The sequence below is a fragment of the Sceloporus undulatus genome, chromosome 4 (assembly GCF_019175285.1).
Source record: "Sceloporus undulatus isolate JIND9_A2432 ecotype Alabama chromosome 4, SceUnd_v1.1, whole genome shotgun sequence".
In the NCBI taxonomy this organism is placed as follows: domain Eukaryota; kingdom Metazoa; phylum Chordata; class Lepidosauria; order Squamata; family Phrynosomatidae; genus Sceloporus; species Sceloporus undulatus.
The window spans coordinates 99276962-99295843 of record NC_056525.1 but is presented as its reverse complement, the minus strand read 5'-3'; the positions used below and the strand labels follow the sequence as shown (position 1 = coordinate 99295843).

The 18882-nt window shown below is 38.2% G+C and overlaps 1 protein-coding gene across 23 annotated transcripts in view; it reads right to left on the bottom strand.

The window, feature by feature from the left end:
• The window catches only part of ADGRL2 (adhesion G protein-coupled receptor L2), a 239601-nt gene that overhangs the window by 44522 nt on the left and 176197 nt on the right, over positions 1–18882 (bottom strand). For 15 of the 23 annotated variants that reach the window (XM_042461362.1, XM_042461359.1, XM_042461361.1 and 12 more), the window contains 4 exons: positions 7156–7449; positions 6520–6623; positions 3534–3719; positions 2794–2832 (listed from right to left, as the gene is read on the bottom strand). In XM_042461362.1, coding sequence (XP_042317296.1) covers positions 2794–2832; positions 3534–3719; positions 6520–6623; positions 7156–7449 — 623 coding nt within the window. The remainder of the gene's footprint in view (positions 1–2793; positions 2833–3533; positions 3720–6519; positions 6624–7155; positions 7450–18882) is intronic. The other 8 variants (XM_042461347.1, XM_042461366.1, XM_042461365.1 and 5 more) reach the window with 1 other exon arrangement.

Here is an 18882-nt window from a genome sequence, read left to right as displayed (position 1 = left end):
ATGGTAAATAGCTTTGCACCAAGCCAACTGATGTTTGGCTTCCAAATCTGGGTTGCTTGGTTCATGGTTCACATACAGTGAAAAGCTGCGGTCAAGCGTGATCAGGTTTGATGCCCTGCTTGTGTAATGGGAAGAGTGAAGTGGGAGTAAAAAAGGTGCATGAGCAGGTTTTATGGAGATTGTTCATAATCTGATTTCTTAAACCAGGAATTTGATCATCTAATTACAACCATTATATGCACCCTGCAATATGATCAAATCAATAGCACCAATCAAACAATCAACAGAAGGGAGGATCTTACATTCATGCATAATGTAGCAACATCCTGAATTCATTATGCATTTCTGAATTACCCTTCTTATTTTGTCCCATTTACCTAGTTATGTGTTATTATCCACACATAGAACATGGCTGATCATTTTCAAAACCAGTGGGAATGAAAACAGGATGCATTACACACACACACACACGCAAATATGTCATGTCCAGAAAACTGTTCTCTGTGCCTGAATGGATAAGGAAAAGTTAGCTGGAGCTATTGTCAGGAGCAAAATTAATTAGCCGAATCCATCTTAATATCCTTTTTCTGTCTGTACTGTGAGCCTCCACAACGGCAGGTGGAAGACACTTTGGAGTGGCATGAAAGGATTTTCTTCCCCTCCTCTAATGGGAAACCGAAGAGTCAAACTGCTCACATTGATACTGCTTCAGCCATTAAATAGAGTGGAACAGAAATTGGTCTACAGAGGCCATATTCATTAGTCACCAAAAAATACGGATCGGAGCCTCTGATCTGGGTTACAAATGATCTTCTATCACAAAGTGAGGACTTGCTTCATTTGCATAGGCATCAGCTAGCTTCTGATTTGTAATTTTAAGAGGTTTTATTAGTGTTATCCACACTGAGAAACTCATTTGAGACCTACTAAAAATGATCCCAGTCAGAAATTAAGGTCATGCTGCAGTTTGTGTTGCGTGTATGTATATACTGTGCCGATTATATACATCTATTAGCCTGATTCACTCCTTATATTTTTTTAATGTCATATGACTTGCTGCTTCTCTCCACTGGAATAAAAATATTCAGAACGCGTAATGACACTTTTTTTTCTTGCCAGGGAAGTAAGTGGGAGAGACAATAAGTTATCAGGCATGACGTAGCCAGACTTTAGCACTTTTCGGTCTTTTGACTCCAGTGGTGGAGATTTAAGAGTATGCTTTATTTTCTCACTAACACTGATGGGAATCAATGTCTATGTTTTGCATGATTTTGCCCAAGACTCTTACTATTGCAACAGCAAACATTTTCCCTGTAGCACACACAAACTACTACATTTTACGGAGTAACATTTATTTTTAAAGTGAACTGGAGATGCAAATGTACAAAACCCCAAAAAACAAATGAAAAAAAAACCCAACCCACTTCCTTACTACTCTCTTTATCAATGTTATAAAATCTCTCAAAATAACTGTACCATTTTTAGTATTTCTCAAAATTTTATTGTGCACTAGGGATAAATGTAGAAGTGGAGGAGGAGGAGAAGAGTGTCATTTGGGGCCAAGATAGAAATAAGACTGCATGTGGTTAAATAACCCAACTATTGTCCATTGTACTGGGAATCTCCTCAATCCACTCTCACTTTTAAAACAGGAAAATTTGCAAATTTAACAATCAATCATTATTACTCTCTTTCAAGATAATTTGTTCTCCAGAGGCAAGAAGAGTGAGGTGTGTTCTAAGCTGTGTAATTGTTGTTCAACAACTGGACAGGCAACATAGCCTACAGTTTAGGAAATATTGCCTTTATTCTGTTGTGTGCTGTTTCAATTTACTCTTGTTGTTGATTTTAATACCAGTTAGAAGTGTAATTGAAACATGTGCAATACATTTATTTAATGCAAGCAAGATCAGCCAGCTTTTCTACCTCACATTTCTATCACCAGTCAAAAGTGTCATATACAGATACTGGAATTCACAAGAACATACAAATCAAGACCTGTTAAGATATTCACAGTTACTCAGGATTTTCAGTTTCTTTACTTCTCTGTAAACCAGTAATATTCCAGCAGTATACTAGTTACTGCTGGGGCAGACTGTGGCCCTCGACCCAAAATGATGCAATCCACCACCACTTTATATTAGAAACTGCCAGGGAGTTATTGGAAAGTCTGCACTCTGTCTACAATTCATGGTAGTGAAGTTGGCCTTAAGATAAATTTATTCTTCAATTGACACAATATATACATCTTGTTGAATGTAAAAAGTGTACCAAAGTGAAAATAAGAGTCATTCAAAGTGTACGTGTTTTGGTATTTTGTCATGCACAAACATAGGATATAATCCACATCAGGCATCTTTGCTATGCCAGCTCCACTGAAGTATATGGAGGAAGCAAAGCAGCTGCAATTAGTGGATTATACTTGCTATGGCTACACAGTCTTTGATAGACAAAACTACAAATATAAAACCATTTAATATTTATTGTCAGATTGGTTTTTCTTCTGCAGCCATAAAGAAACAAAGCTTTTGCTATCTCCAATCCAGTTAATGATCATAACTGCTCTTGTAGTTTGTTTTAAAGAGAAAAAGTGGGAAAGGAAGTATTGATTATTGGCTTATTCTGGGAGCACTATACCTGTGCAAAGCCAACATTTTGTACAGTTGGTGATGAAGGGGCACAATACACATTTATCAAAGACTGAAATACATAGGATCATGCAGCAAGAGGATAAAGCGTAGCAGCGGGTTGCTGAAGCAGGGAGAAAGCAAGGTGACAGCACAGGAGAGATACCTTAAGGTAAGCCCTGCATGTCTTCTCTCGCTTTTGGAGCTTGTTAGTAAGAGAAAAAAAAATCAGAGGTTAGACACAAAGAAGTGTAATAGTAATATTATTATTTAATTATTCTTTGAATGCTTATGTATTAATTTTAGAAATAAATCTCTTGATTAAAAATAATAATTGTAAATGTGTTTAATTAATTCTTCTGAGTGAATCTTTTTTTTAAAGGAGACTAATGAAGGGCATGAATAGTTCAGTGAATTCAGGTTAATTCATTGATTAGTTGGTCAAATACTTCTAGGATTCCAAATCACAATAGCAAAGGACCAATTTCAAGGTAATTAGTATTTCTTCATTTTTTTTGCCCCTTGCCACTTCAATATTTTAAGGTTATAATGGACCAAAGCACACAATAGAGTTGATTTTTACTAATGTTAGAAACATTGTTTTGTTTTTAAATTGCTGCAAAATATAGTTAACATTGTCTGTTCTATTCTTACTGACCCCATGGGAATGCTCATATTCATTTTAATTTCTTGGTGTACCAGCCTTGTGGCATTGTGATATAGCCTCAGTGTCCACATGTCTTTATCAATTTGTTACTTTCTCCTCAAATCCTTGCATGTGCCTTACATCTGGGGCTGTTGCAAGACAAGCAGGCATTTTGATTGTTTCTGGGGTAAAATAAACAAAACCATCAGCTAATGGTGTTTTGAAGCACACCAGAGAAGAGTGCTCTGGTCTAAATTTACCTTGTTATAACTCCGTCCAGCAGAGTCTTTCTCATTAGGCTTCAAATCTTGTAGCTGAGCATCAAGAATGTCCACCAACTGTTCCATCAGTCTGACTGATGAACTCACATCACCAGCAAAGATTGGTCCTTTGGTGTGTTTAGCCAGTTCATTGGCAAGGCTAGCAGCATTTTCTCCACTTCTAATCTGAAATGACAATTCAAATTATTGTTACAAGTTTCCCCCTTGCATCTGATTCCTTGAACATTGCATGAATTAGGAGCTGTATCTGAAGAATTAATAGATACCTTTTCCTCAATTTCCCTCCTGCACACTTAAAAGAAACAGCAGCTTTTAATCCAGGGCCCGAACAGACAGGCCAAAATAAAGTTGCTTTGGGTCACTTTGGAGGTATGCTGTTTAAATGACACACACATCTTAAGAGGCCAGAAGCTGTGTCAAAGCAGCGTTCCAGTCCTTATGACTAGAGTGTGGCTTGTGCGTAGCTTCCAGCCTCTTAGGACGCATGCATCATTTAAACTGGCTATTAGACTCTCAGCTCTTCTACACTGAAGAAATAAAGGACTTTGATACTGCTTTAACTGTCATGACCCTATCCTATAGAATCCTGGGATTGGTGAGTTTGGTGAGGCATCAAAGCTCTTCCATGGACCAGGCTGAATATCTCACTAAACTTCAATTGTTTGGATAGAGTCATGTCAATTAAAATGGTGTCAAACTGCTTTATTTCTGCAGTGTGGATGCAGCCCTTGATAAAGTACCACAAATATCAATGGTGCATATTCACTCCTCCATCTCCTCTACATTATAGGTTTAAAACACTGTGTGTAACCTGCCCTTTAGCCAACAAAGATTCTCTGAATAGCTTACAAATATCACAACTCTCAGGATTACAACCTACGTTTAAGGAATGGCAGGTAAAGGTTTGATGCTGGAGACTGATGGAGGAGAAAAAGTTTAGCTCCTCATAAGAAGTGACTGGATGGAATAGTTCAGGTAGGCCCTAAACATACTGGCATTTTGTGTTGCCCTGGGCCCCTCTCCCAGACAACATTTCATGTATTGTGAAGTCGAAGGCTTTCATGGCCAGCATCCATAGTTTTTTGTGGGTTTTTTGGGCTATGTGGCCATGTTCAGAAATAAACTCTTCTAGAACATGACCACATACCCTGAAAAATCCACAAAAAAATTATTTCATGCACTGTTCTTTGTCTTCTTCCTGAGGAAGGTGAGATGAAGGTGGCAATGTTTGTATTCCACTTCAAACTCCGAGAACCTGGATTTAGGATGGACTAGTTCAACTAAACTAAAAATTCTGGAGGTGACAATCATACATGAAGTAAGAGAGTACAATAATCTTATAGAAATTCCAACTTATATTACTCCCCACTTCACTTCCTCCCGCCTATCATACCTGTTCCCCTTCCCTCCCCCGTCCCTTCCATTCAAACTTCATTCACTACTTCCCTATCATCAGAACCCTTGTATTCAAAACCTGTTACTCTAATTATCTAAAATGAAATCTTAAGCTCGATTTATCAGACCTTTACAATTGTGTTACGGTATCAATCCTCAAAAAGTAATCATATAGGCAATCTTACATTCTTCACCCTAACCTCATCATTCTAATTAATTTCGAAGCTCGTAACTTGGAGTCATTACAATTCAACATTATTAGGATATTTCCCAATTCATAACTAATATATATAATTAATATATGTAATATATATAATTAATCAAGTTTCTTTGCATACACACAAAGAAATTTTTTATCTCATATTAAATTTGCTGTCTCTCCTCACGAGTCTTGAAAATATTTAAGTACTTTCTCCCAGTCTTCTAAAAAGAAATTTGATGGTTCATTTCTTAGACCTCTGGAAAGCTTATCCATTTCCATCATGTCCATGAGTTTAAGTCTCCAATCTTCCTTCGTTGGGACTTCTTTTAGTTTCCATCTCTGGGCGTAGACTATTCTTGCTGCTGATACAGCAAGGGGACAATTCCCTGACATTAAGAAAGTGCACCAGGCTTTCAGACACATGTGCTTCCTAAACATTTTAGCGGTGTTTTACCAGCGCTTACTCCATGGTAAGTTCTGGCCTGAAAATCTTCAATGAAGGAGAGAGACATTACAGTTTGGAAGATCAGAATTATTACATGTGAGGTAGCATTGGGGTATAAATTGTCTATCCTGCAACATATCCTCTTCTCATTCTGAAAGGGGATAGCAATATATACATGAATTTAAAGCTTCACTTTAAGGCAGCTCACTTAAGACTGAATCAGAAATACATTTAAAGTGCAAAACAAATTCAATTATTTAAACACAATAAAAATTGAAAGCATAATTTAAAATAAAATAAAGAAAATACAGTATAGCACCCATTTGGTTCAAAAGTCACTTCTTCAGTAACTGGTCTGTTATTGAAATCATTCTTGAATAAAAAGATGAAGGCCAGCTTCCCAAAGACTGGGAATCTCTCTATTCTTTCCACCAAAGTGCTTCTGAGTGTGGCACAGCTGGGAAAAGGGCCTCAAAGCCTGATCACAACACTCTCTTCCCTTCTTCTAGTTGAAGAGAAAAGCCAGGTAGCAGCCTTATCCTCTATATGGAAATGAAATATTTTCTGTTAAGGATGCTGGGTCTAGTAAGCTTCATCACATGCTGATGACCAGGGAGGAGGAACTGGGTTGATGGTGGCAATTCACAAACAGAAAGTGATGCTGCTTCTGTTGCCGCACATTCATGGAGAGAATGTAATTTATGTGTCCCCTCACATGTTCGTGATTTAATGAAGTGCCTATTACAGAGCCTACACAGGTAGTTTTATTTCCCCTTTTTCCTGATGTACAGGGAGGTTTGGATGGATTGGGCTGCTTACACAGAACACTTAGGTAGTTCACATGATTGCCAGGGTTTCGCAGAAGCATTTGTGATTATGTCCAAGAATGATGATCATTATATTAAACAATTCTTTCAACTCACCTTCTGAGCAAGCTGATTTACCCAATGTGAAGTACAGTTGCTGAGATCAGGGCCTTTAGGGTTCCATGTTCCAGAGGAAACCATGCAGAGGTATGAAGCTGTTCCTATAACAGACATAGGAAAAACAACACTGAAATAATAGTGTTTGGCTCTGTGTTAACTTTTTAAAAATCTGCTACAAGGTAATGCTGGACTATGGCTTAGTAGCTTCGTGATATTAGATTATGACTACTTAATAAAGGCAGCCAACAGCGAGGTGACAAAATACAGGAGTGTGATGATAAGCAGTGCTTATCAAGTCACAGTGTAATATCAGACTTTATGGTGAATAAACAAAGATAAAAGGGTCTTGTCTTTTTTTTTCTGGAAAACATGCAAAATTGAAATCACAATGGGAAATAGGACAGTAAGCAACAGGGAAACATTCAGCTAAAACATATGATTTTGAATCCTTCAGAAGGGGTTGCAATTGTTTGTCTAGACTTCAAGGCCACTACTGCTTAAAATCTGAAGGAACAGTCCCTATAGTGCCATTTCCTCCCAATTAACCAAAATCACATGAAAGAGTATTCAACAAGGAAAGTGATTTTAAAACATGTTCTTGACTTGACCCAGGAACAAGGTCTAAAGACTTACCACGAGTTCCTTTGGGACATGGGCGTTCCACCACGATTCCTCTTTGGGTCTGAGGCCAGTTAATCCCCCTAGCCACATCAGGTTCACAGAATCTCTCTGGTAAAGGGAAAAAACTTGTAACAGGAGGAATTTTGGTTGTAGAAATGGCTGGTGGTGGTTTGGGACCTCTGCTGTCTTCTCTTGTTGTAGCCAGTGTTGTACTGATGGGAACTTTTTGTGGTGTAGTGCTTGTAGTTGATACAGTTGTTCTATAAACTTCTGTGGAAGGGGTTATTGTCTCTGCTGTGGTAGGCACTGTAGACAGAAAAGCAATTTTAAAATTAGAAGAACAAATAGGTAGGGATTCTGAACCTTCTCCTTTCTCCCCTCTCCAATTATTTCAGGAGAATGCAGAATGTAGCATTATTTCCAGAGAATGTACAGATGATTTGGTTGGGGAGGATGGCAAAAACAATAGTTGTTATAGTAAAACATCCACTAGCATATGACTATCAACACAGCCATTTCTTGAAGGTTAGTGGTATACAGTTTTAGAATAATTTGAATATATATATACAGTATAGATTAATTAAAAACTGATGTTTTTATTTTTATAGGATACCATTCAGTTTTATTTGTTATTGATGTGTGCTTTGAAATAGATCCTGACTTATAGGCAAACCTATAATGAGATTTTCTTGGCAAGGTTTGTTCAGAGGGGGTTTGCCATTGCCATCCTCTTAGGCTGAGACAGTGTGATTTGCTCAAAGTCACCCAGTGCCTTTCATGGCTGAACTGGGAATTGAACCTTGGTCCCCAGAGTCGTAGTCCAACACTTGTATCACTACACTATGCCTGACTATAGACAAAACACAAATGTGTGTGTGTGCATGCCACTGTGTGTATAAGTGTGTCAAGGTAGGTCTATAGAAGGGTTCAACTGCAATATAGTCTGCCACTGCATTTTTTTTTTATAGAAGTGGCTAATACAAATAGTTTGTAAATAGCAAGCTCATTAAAACACAACAAAGCTTTCTCTAACTTCATGTCAGCCACTCTGCAACTTGCAGGAAGATAATTATTATAATATCTTCCCACCAGCAGTCATTCTTGCTTGAGAGATTTCCAGCGTGCCTGGTTAGACACAAAGGGGAGTGGACTGTCTTGTGTTGTTGTGGACATACATGTGTTATTTGTGTTTCAACATTTCAGCCTTTACACATTCCTTTCATTCTATTTGGATAATGAAAGAAATAATTCAAAACAACGACACCTTAATAATCTATGTCAAGATAACTGGTTTGGAGCAAAAAACATCTGGTCTGAATTCCTGAACTGTTAATTCCACTAAACTGACAAGAGCAATACATTAACTGAAATGATCAAGGCAACTGTTCCAGCCAATGGATTTGACACACTATGTTCATTCATTCACATCCCAAATGTATACTAAAATAAAAGAACATACATTTGTATGCCCCAAATGTATGTTAAAACAAGAGAATGAATGAAATTCAGTAGTAAATTTAAACTCTCTTTTGCTTTAGTATTATAGCATGGCTAGTAAGGTCTAGAACAGCTGGTTCTTCAGCTGTTTCAGACTTCAGTTCTTGATTTATTCCCAGGAGTTTATCACACTAGCGAGATCCCGTGGGAAAATGGGATTTAAACGAGAGTTAAATTAGAGAAAACCCATAAATGCAAAAGTTTATCACACAACGTCGCTGTTAATGTGAAATAATGCAAAGTTAAACTGGACAAAAACGGCAGCTTTTTACTTTCAGGAAATTCCAAAAGTAAAAAGGTGGTGTTTTTCTCCGCTTTAACTTTGATTTAACTTCGCATCATTTAACTTTGGCAGCAATTCCCAAATTTGTGGGTTCTGTTTAAATCTGAATTTAATTTAACTCTCGTTTAAATCCTGTTTTCCTGCAGGATCTCAACAGTGTGATAAAGCTTCCAGAAAAAGAAGAGAAAAGAGGTTTAAATATACAAAGACAACACACATTCGCCTACTTAAACAATCTTGAAACTTTCAGGTGTCGCATGATACACTGTGTCTGTAGTTTACTGTGACCAACAAGTAGCAAAATAAGCACAAATCCCAACTACAGACTCTGGGAGTGCCTTGGATGTAATGAATCCACCCATATGTTGATTAGAATCTGAGAGGCTATAACTAAAATTAATACCTAGCCACCAAGATTCAGTTGGATAAAGGTACACACGTATACATACACATTTCCATCTAAAAACAGCCTCATTATGCACACAGTGTGCAAGAATAAATAATCTAACCTTTTCAAAAGAATAATGATTTCAATTATATATGCTGGTCTGGAAGCTAATTGTGCCATTCAGCACGTAAGGTTGCCATTAGAGCTCACACAAAGCTGTGACACATGTTTACTACGAAACTGATGGAGTGACTGAGAACCTTTGGTGAATACTTCTGTATCTTTCTTTTAGAATACACACAAGATTTTATACAGGAATAGCTTCCACATCCGGACTGTCTATACACAATTCAATACTCAACGAAGACTTGATTCACCCTTACATTTGAAATTAAATTGTAAAGAACAAAAAACATATTTTAACCATATGTACATTCCAAAACTCTAATTTTAAATTCTCATTCTAAAACTCTAACGTAAGTTGAGTGGTCTGATATAAGTGGACTTGTGTACATGTCCCAATTAAACATGATTCTTAAATTAAATTTCTGTGCCTGACATTAAGTAGCTTTGTTGTATTATAGTTCAGAAGATCTACAATATTAACCTGCTGTTCCATAAAATATGCAGGGGTAGCTGTGTTGGCCATATAACAAATCCAGTAACAACAAAAATTTAAAGGAAAACTTCACATCTTAAAACTGGGACCTTACTATTTGAGGTTTCTACCTCCAACAAAGGTAAAACATTTTTTCTCTAAAAATTTTGGACTGGACAGGTATGTTTTACCACATCGTCACCTAAAGTTTTTCTGATACAAAAGCATGAAGGCTTCTTGAAAAATTCAGTGTCCTCTGCCTACAAAGGGGCCCGTGGCCTCAAAAAGGATGGAGACATATTGGATTGCAAAGGAAGTATCTTCTTTGTGTTGCAAATGGATGTTAAATTTCCTGGATTCTGAGAATCTCTTAGTAGTCACATGGCCTGAAGGAGGAGGTTCCAGCCTACAAGAAATACCCTTCCATACCATCTGAACTGAGAACAAAGACAGCAAAATGCACTCCTATGACTAACATCTTCAATTTTTTTCTCCTGCATGGTTTTTAACATTTTAGCTGATGAAGAAGCCATGTAGCTTCGGAAGCTTGCAACATGTATATTCTGCATTTTGGTTGTATCACTGTTTGGTGGATTTTTGTTGTTACTGGATTTGCTATACCATGTTCACTTATGTGCCCTATATATACATTAGACTTCAATAAATAATTTTTGTGGTGGTTTGACAAATTAAAAACACAGAAAAGTAATTAAAATGCAATAAATTTATCAATATATAAAAATCACTAAATCATAATAAAAGCAGCAGGAAAAGTTATATATGAAGGTACTGAAAATATATGAAACTGAGCTTTAAGTTCAATATGATCTGCATGAGAATTCTTTAGCTCTCCAGATGTTGGACTCCATTTCTCCATACTGCTCACCATTGTGTAAGATATCTGGGATGGATGTGAGTTGCAGTCAAACAATATCTAGAGGGTTGTGCTTAGCCCAGCTCCCTTAGATAGTAACTGTGGTTGAAGTTGGAACCTTTTATATGCATGGTATATGCTGTATGACTGAGCTACAGCAAGGTCCCCATGGACAACTTTCCTTTTGACGTTACACATTTTATTTCAAACAGCAGAGGGCCTGAGGAGGCAGAGAGAAAAAACCAGGTAGATCCCAGTTTCCCCCCAAATTGGCTGGAAACCCTGCTGTCTGCACAGCCCGCTCCAAAGACCCATGGGCAGTCCACACCACATATGCTTGAATTAAAAAAAAAAAAAAAACATAAGGTGAACAATGGTGCAGGGTCCCTGAGTGCATGCTCCAAACTGCTTCCATACATTGTCTGGGTTTTCCCGCATTCCCACACTTGGTGCAATGATGCATACTTTCTGTGTTAGAGTGGAGTACAGTGCTCCCTCGGGTTACGAAATTAATTCATTCCGCGGCTAATTTCGTAACCCGAAAAACCTTCGTAAGCCGAATTGCCATAGGCACTAATGGGAAAAAAAGCCGCGGCTCTGCCGCGGCTCCATTTAAAACAGCGCCGGCGTTTTTTCGTAACCCGAAAAAACGTTCGGAACCCGAAACAATAAATCCCTATGGGATTTATTCGTATCCCGAAAAATTCGTAAGCTGGGTAATTCGTATCCCGAGGTACCACTGTATTTCTTTTTGCTCCTGTATTTAGACCCAGAGCACAGCTTAGTTGCAGTTTCATCTAGTTCTGGCCTCATGCATCATATAAACAGCTCAGACTCAACACAGGTTGTACTCCCTTGAGTACCTTGTCTACATTTTCAGTGCACAGCAACTGAAATTCATTCTATAAAACCAGACAGTTTTCTGAACATGTGCCTAAATTGACTTCCAAAAACTCAGATGAGATGGAAATAATCAATTTAGTTGTCTTTAAGCTAGAGTGTTAATTCTGGCTTTTTACTGCTCCAGTTGGAGAGATAAAATTCAACTGGAGAGATAGCTAAGTGATGAAGTACTATGAATATAAGTCGATTTTAGTAAGGTCTTTGACATGGTTTCACATGACATTCTTACAAACACGTTTGTAAAATGTGCGCTAGACAAGGTAACTATTAAATGGATTTGTAATTGGTTGATTGGCTCAACAATGGCTTCTTTTCATCCTGGAGAGACGTGACCAGTGGGGTCCCACAGGATTCTGTCCTGGGCCCAGTGATATTCAACATCTTTATCAATGACTTGGATGACAGAATTGGGGGCATACTTATCAAATATGCAAATGACACCAAATTAGGAGGAATAGCTAATATCCCAGAGGACAGGATCAAAATTCAAAATGACCTGAATAGACTAGAAAGCTGGGCGAAAGCTAACAGAATAAAATTCAATATGGAGAAATGTAAGGTACTTCTGTTAGATACAATGAATGGTGAGCGCCACTGCACCGCCACACCCAAGCCCCATTATAATGATGGCACTTAGTCTGGACCCCCCCTTCCCAAAATCCTGGCTACGTCACTGACTGGAGTGTGCCCGAAGGAGGGCGACTAAAATGGTGAAGGGTCTGGAAACCATGCCCTACGAGGAAGGACTTAGGGAGCTGGGGATATTTAGCCTAGAGAAGAGAAAGTTAAGAGGTGATATGATAGCCCTGTTTAAATATTTGAAGGGATCTCATATTGAGGAGAGAGCAAGCTTGCATTCTGCTGCTTCAGAGAACAGGACCCAGAACAATGGATGCAAGCTACAGGAAGAGATTTCACCTCAACATTAGGAGGAACGTCCTGACAGTAAGGGCTGTTCAACAGGGAACATAATTCCTCTGAGAGTGGTGGAGTCTCCTTGGAGGTCTTTAAACAGAGGCCGGATGGCAATCTGTTGGGTATGATTTGATTGAGAGTTCCTGCATGGCAGGGGATTGGACTGGATGGCTCTTGTCTCTTCCACTTCTAGAATTCTATGAATCCTAGAATGTTTGTTTGTTTATATTGTTTATATGAAGAGAGGCGGGATATAAATAAATTATTATTATTATTATTAATTTCAGGTAACATTTTTTTCAGGAAAAAATACAAACAAATCAGTCAACCAACAAAAGTTACTTTCAAAACTGAAATGTATCAGGATAATCTTTCCTCCAAAAGACAAGCCTACTTGCCTATCAGCATATTAGTATTCCCCTGGCTACAACAAAATTCGAACAATATTGGCTAGGAGAACAATGCAACTCATAAGTTAGGTTTGTTTTTCATTCCGCTATTACTGCAGGTATGACTGTCACTTTTCAAGGAGACAGGTCCCTGCCTGGAGGAATTTACAGAAAGTGACATCTATTCACTCCTTTTTGTGCCAGACCTTCTGGAAACAAGTGAATCTGACACTTTTCAGGTTTACATTTTTTTCCCTTTGACATTTACTACCTGAAGGCTTACACTTTTTTTAAAAAGAACTTTATACCTCTTCTATCCTTAGGCTAGAACTTAGGAAAACATATATTCTTGAATATAAATTGAATTTAACCACAAATGCAAACAGGAGAGAGGCACCAGTTTGCCTTTCAAAAGATTTGAAAAGAGTGTTTTGCTAAAATGTCCAGGTGTTTGAGAGTGGGGACAAGAGTATCACAAAATAAAAGCCTGACACCAGTCTTTTTTGTTTGTTTGTTTACCTAAAACAGTGAGAGCTCTAATCTTCCCTCATCTCTGTATCATTTTTCAGCGGAATATATTACAAAGAAAAAATGGAACATAAACCTTTAAGTGTGGATGGTTTCTGAGGACAATGGATTCCAGCAAAGAGCTGAAAATGTCCACAAAGATTAATTATTGCCACTGTTGTATGTGGTTCTCATGGTTTTATCGATGTTCTACATTTTAGGAAACAAGGAAAAATAAACAGAGAGGTCTTTTTCTGTTGTGTTCCATTTCTAACTGACGACAGTCAAAAACCTGTTTTTCAAAACCATGGTTTTCTTATTCTTATTTTGTATATCAAGCCAGAAACTTTTGAGTGCTGTTTTTTATCTTTCTCTGATCGAGTGCCACCATGCAATCCTGCTGAACTTTCTTACTTAGCCTACCTGCTGGAAAAACCTATTCAAACCTGTCTATCTTCTCTGCAAGCACTTGCCTGACATCTTGTGAAACCTCTGTAATTTTCTTTTGATTACAATGCAGCTAGGCTTCCAATGCTTTCTCAATTAATGTTTGTCAAAAGCGTCACAAGCGCTTGCAAAAAAGCATCAAGAAGCTACTGCTGATTCAGATCTTGGGATGTTATGGGAAGGATGCAAGGAAGAATTTTCTTACTGCTATGATTCTAGACACCATGATTTTAATTACGACATTCTTCATGACAGAAATCTGTATCAACAATAGTACAATTATAATAGCCTCACAGATCCTCTTTCAGCAGCCTCACTAAGCTACATCCTGCCCTATAGCTTAACACCACTAAAAGGGAGCATGATGACTCCTTTCTGAAGTCCAGCTATAAGACTATAATCACATGAGCACATAATTTCACCTTGTACTCTATGTGCAGCTTTTCCTTTGCCAAAACAGATTAAAAATAAATCCTCAAATGCATTTGCCTGTCCTAAAAAATTACCTGCACACTTTTAGTAATGAAGGTAAAACTGTTCATAAAATTATTTACAATTTTAAACTAAAAGCTATGCATACATGCTTAAAATTACATATGACACCAGGTGAAAGCTCAGACTCAGTGCCATGCTTATCTGCCACTGAAAAACCTGCATATCTTTCCCTAAAGGTGGCACCACAAGCACCTGAACAGATTGGAAAATGCAGAAATGGAGAAAGCCTTGCAGGAGAAAACAATGGAAGAAGAAATACATTTTCAACCTCAGTATTAACACATAACCACCAACATTTCACAGATGAAAACCAGGGCACATATGGCCAAGCAACAAAAACAATGCTGTCAAGATGGCAAAAGTTATTAATGAGGAAGAATATAGACTACTGCAAAGGGCATAATTTTGCCCACTTCTCTCATTTCCCATGTGCTGAGCTTTCACTTGATGTCATATGTAATTTTAAGCAGTTAGTTGAGTGCAAACTACTTTTGCAATTTGAATTTAGTTTGTAGCAAGTGAAGTAAGTGGAGCACAAAGGGGGAAAGTGAAAGGAAAAGAGGAAAACGGGGACATTTTGAAACCTTCTGAAAATATGTGATAGCAGAGAGTTAATTGGGGCTGTCCCTGACAAACTAGGATATTTAGAACAATATATTAGCATATATAGCCTCTCACCCTGTTGTCAGAAGACATGAGATGTGCTGAGAAAGAACTGTCAATCTCCTACCCTAGGAAAGCTTCAAAGTGGTCCACTGCACCTGCCATTACGTTGTATGGTACATTGGGAGTATAAATTTCCCATCTTCATTGTAGAATGAATCATGGTGGCACCAAGTATTTACATGCAAGAACATTCCCGCTTAAATAGGAGCAGGAAGGAATTTCTCACAATGAAACAACAGACAACAGAAAAGCCCACATAGATGTGTCTCAAGAATATTATACCTGATTATGCAAGTTTCACTCTTTCATCTTTCAACTTGTTTAACTTTGTCACCTGTCATCTGCCTGTACTGTTTGGCTTCTCTGGAAGGGCTGCAATGCACCCAAACAAATAATTGGGAAATATACATACTGGAAATCTTTGTACTACCTATAATTATAATCAACAATAAATTTAGAAAGAGGTCAGCTGAAATTTGAGAGAATAAAAGGACACAAAATTAAGATCTAACAATAGCATAAGTACCTCAAAACTAGAGGGAATAAAATCTGAGCACACTTGCAATAGCAAGTACATTTTAATACTACTTACTTATGTACTAAGCTGATTACAAAGTTTAAGCTAATTGTCCCCAAGAAGTTGTGTACTCATTTTAGCGAAAAACTATGGAAGGATTCCAGTTTGAGTCAACCTGGAGCCCCTGGCTGGTACTGAACTCACAACCTTGTGGTTTGTGAGTGAGTGGCTGCAGTACAGGCACTGAAGCACTGCACCAACAGGACTCCAATATGCCCCACTGAACACAATCGGACTTAGGCCCAAGAATATATAGCCAGAATTACACTGTTTGTTTACTTATCTTGGAATTTAAATATTAGCAAGTGTGAAGTCGAAGGCTTTCATGGCCGGCATCCATAGTTTTTTGTGTGTTTTTTGGGCTATGTGGCCATGTTCTAGAAGAGTTTATTCCTAACGTTTTGCCAGCATCTGTGGCTGGCATGCCAAAGATGGTGGCGATACGTCAGGAAGAAACTCTTCCAGAACATGGCCACATAGCCTGAAAAACACACAAAAAACTGTTAGCAAGTGTATCAGCAACAATTTGTATATTCAGAAAAAATGTCAAGTCTTCTGTAATGGAAAGGAGGAATGATAATAAAAAGGGCTCATAAAACTGAATTGAAATCTCTCTCAAATACTTTTAATTCATATTCTAGAAAATAATCTAAAACATATAGTCCAGGAACAGTTTGACAAATTCTTCAATTCCTAAGGGAGACTAAACTTGTATTCATGCAATATCAATGCCACTTCATTTGAAGAAGGACACACCAAATTGCTTTTTAAAGGTGAAGATAGTATAAAGTGCAATGTGGCCCTGTAGATAGTTCAGAAAAAAATAAAACAAAATTCCCATTAACACTCCAAAAATATACATTCAGATCCTTATCATGATTTAATTTTGCTATTTAAGTTTAGTTAGATTTTTCAGAAGAACTACTGTATATGCTTATGTATAATCTAGAAATTTTAGGCAAAAAATTGACCCCAAAAACTTGAGTCAACTTATCCAAGGGTCAATCTAAGTACTGTCCTTTAACTCTTATGAAAAAAGGAGCCATCCCCTGATGAAGGCAAGAGTGTAAAGTGTCCTGGAAGCACTAACCCCCTTATACTCTCTCATCCATTCAGCCTTTAGTGTGAGCATAAACAATTATGCCTGCTAGCATTTTTTAAGTTCTTTGGCACTGTTTTCCTTTGCTTTATCCTTTGGATCCTTTAGTGAAGTGGCAAAGATTGTTGACTTTAAAGCCACCAAATGCATCTGAGGTGTAGACTTAAGTCTACAAAAGCTCATGCTGCCAGCGTCTTTCTTTCAGTTAGTCTCAAAGAGGCTACAAGATCTCTTTACTTTTAATCCTTTGTTACATGTCTCTAGGTTTTACCCTTGACTTATCCATGGGGTCATATAAAAATCCATAATTTTGGCCCCAAACCTGCCCTCGACTTATACATGAGGTTGACCTGTAGTTGACTATACAGTCGGCTTTCCATTTTCACGGCGGATCCATTCCAGACCCCCCCCCCCCCATGAAAACAGAGACTTGCACATATTGAAGCCCCATAGGCTTGAATGGGGGCATGCCCGTGAGCATGTGTGGGGAACACACCGTGGGGGCACGCCCCATTGAGAATAATGGAGGTCGCCCCCTCTGTGAATATTCAAGAACGCGGATCTCAAAAGTCCACAAGAAAGGAGGGGCAACTGTATGTGGTAGATGAAAAATGGGCTTAAACAACAACAGCTTTGCACTAGAAGATGGAAACAATTATTATCACTCACTAATATTTTTGGCATGTAAATGTATCTTGCTATACTGTGCCACTTCAGAAAGCATCTCTCTTGTCTTAAGTTTGTAAATACAGTCAGACCTCCCCATAGGCAGGCTTGCCTTCTGTGGCTTTGAGCTTATGTGGAAGGCAAGTCTCGAGAGAAGTAATAGCGTGCATACCTGTGCTGCACACCCCGCACTGTACTGGGGAGGGTGGACTGTATGCTGAATCAGAATGCAATACATAGCAAATGCACTCAACATACGTTTAACTGTAATTTTTTTTTAAAAAAATTAAAGTTCCCAATACAATGCAACACAAACCTATAACATGGGCTAGCAACACAATCTATGAAGCTGTGCCATGATTGAAAGCAGTCACTGCATGGTGAAAAGAACTGGAGAGGGTGACCTAAAACCACACAACTTTTAGTACTGGATGAATGAAAGACTCAGTGTGAGGTTATATTGTTGTAGTGCTATAGCTATTCAAATCTGGATAGTTAACATGAACAATATCCCATGTTATGTCTGTGGAAAAAGCACATGTTTGAAATAAAGAATGATATTTAGCCTAGGGCGTGAAAATATGCCCAGGAGAGCAAGTGAAATGAATGTAATAAAAGACTTCTGTTAGTCAAAAGAGTACAGATGATAGTGTTTCACCATTTTTGTAGTAGGAAACTGTGGTGAAGCAGGCACTGACAGGCAGAGAGATGAAAGAGAGGGCTCATTGAATAGGTCAACATATCATTACTGCTCTCACTCATCACAAGTGAAGTGGCATCGATTGCTGACTTTTTGATAATGATCCCAAATTAGGCAGTCCAACAGAAGAGGCCATGACTTCTCCTGCAGGAGCAATGACCCCATGACATCATTAAGCACTGGATTTTAGGAGGACTTCCTTTGTCCAAACAGCTCAAAAATGCTACCATTATATCCAGCTTTATAAATACCACATCATCCTAAGCCAGATATCTCCAACCTGATGTCCTCCTGATGTTTTGAAATGCAACTCCGTTGTTGCAGCTATGATGGGCAATGATGAAACACCACAGGACTTGACATCCAAACCATCTGGTTAATGTTAGGGGAAGGCTGATCTGAACAGTTTGTGCAGCCCTAATAATTTAAAAATGTTTCCATCAACATCACCACCACCACCACCACCATCATCTCACTTCTAATGGTGACAGTTCAGTTTTGCAAGTCAAGACAAAAAAATTGATGGGGGATATTTGGCTTGCAAAGGGGATCTTGGGATTATTCTTGATCATAATTTGAACAAGACACAGCAGTGTGATGCTGCAACAAAAAGGGAAAATGAAATTTTAGCGTGCATTAAGAGAACTACACTTTCTAAGTCAAGGTAAGTAATAGTGCCACTATATTCTGCACTGGTCAGGCCTCTCCTGGAATAGTTCTTGGCACTTGGTTTTA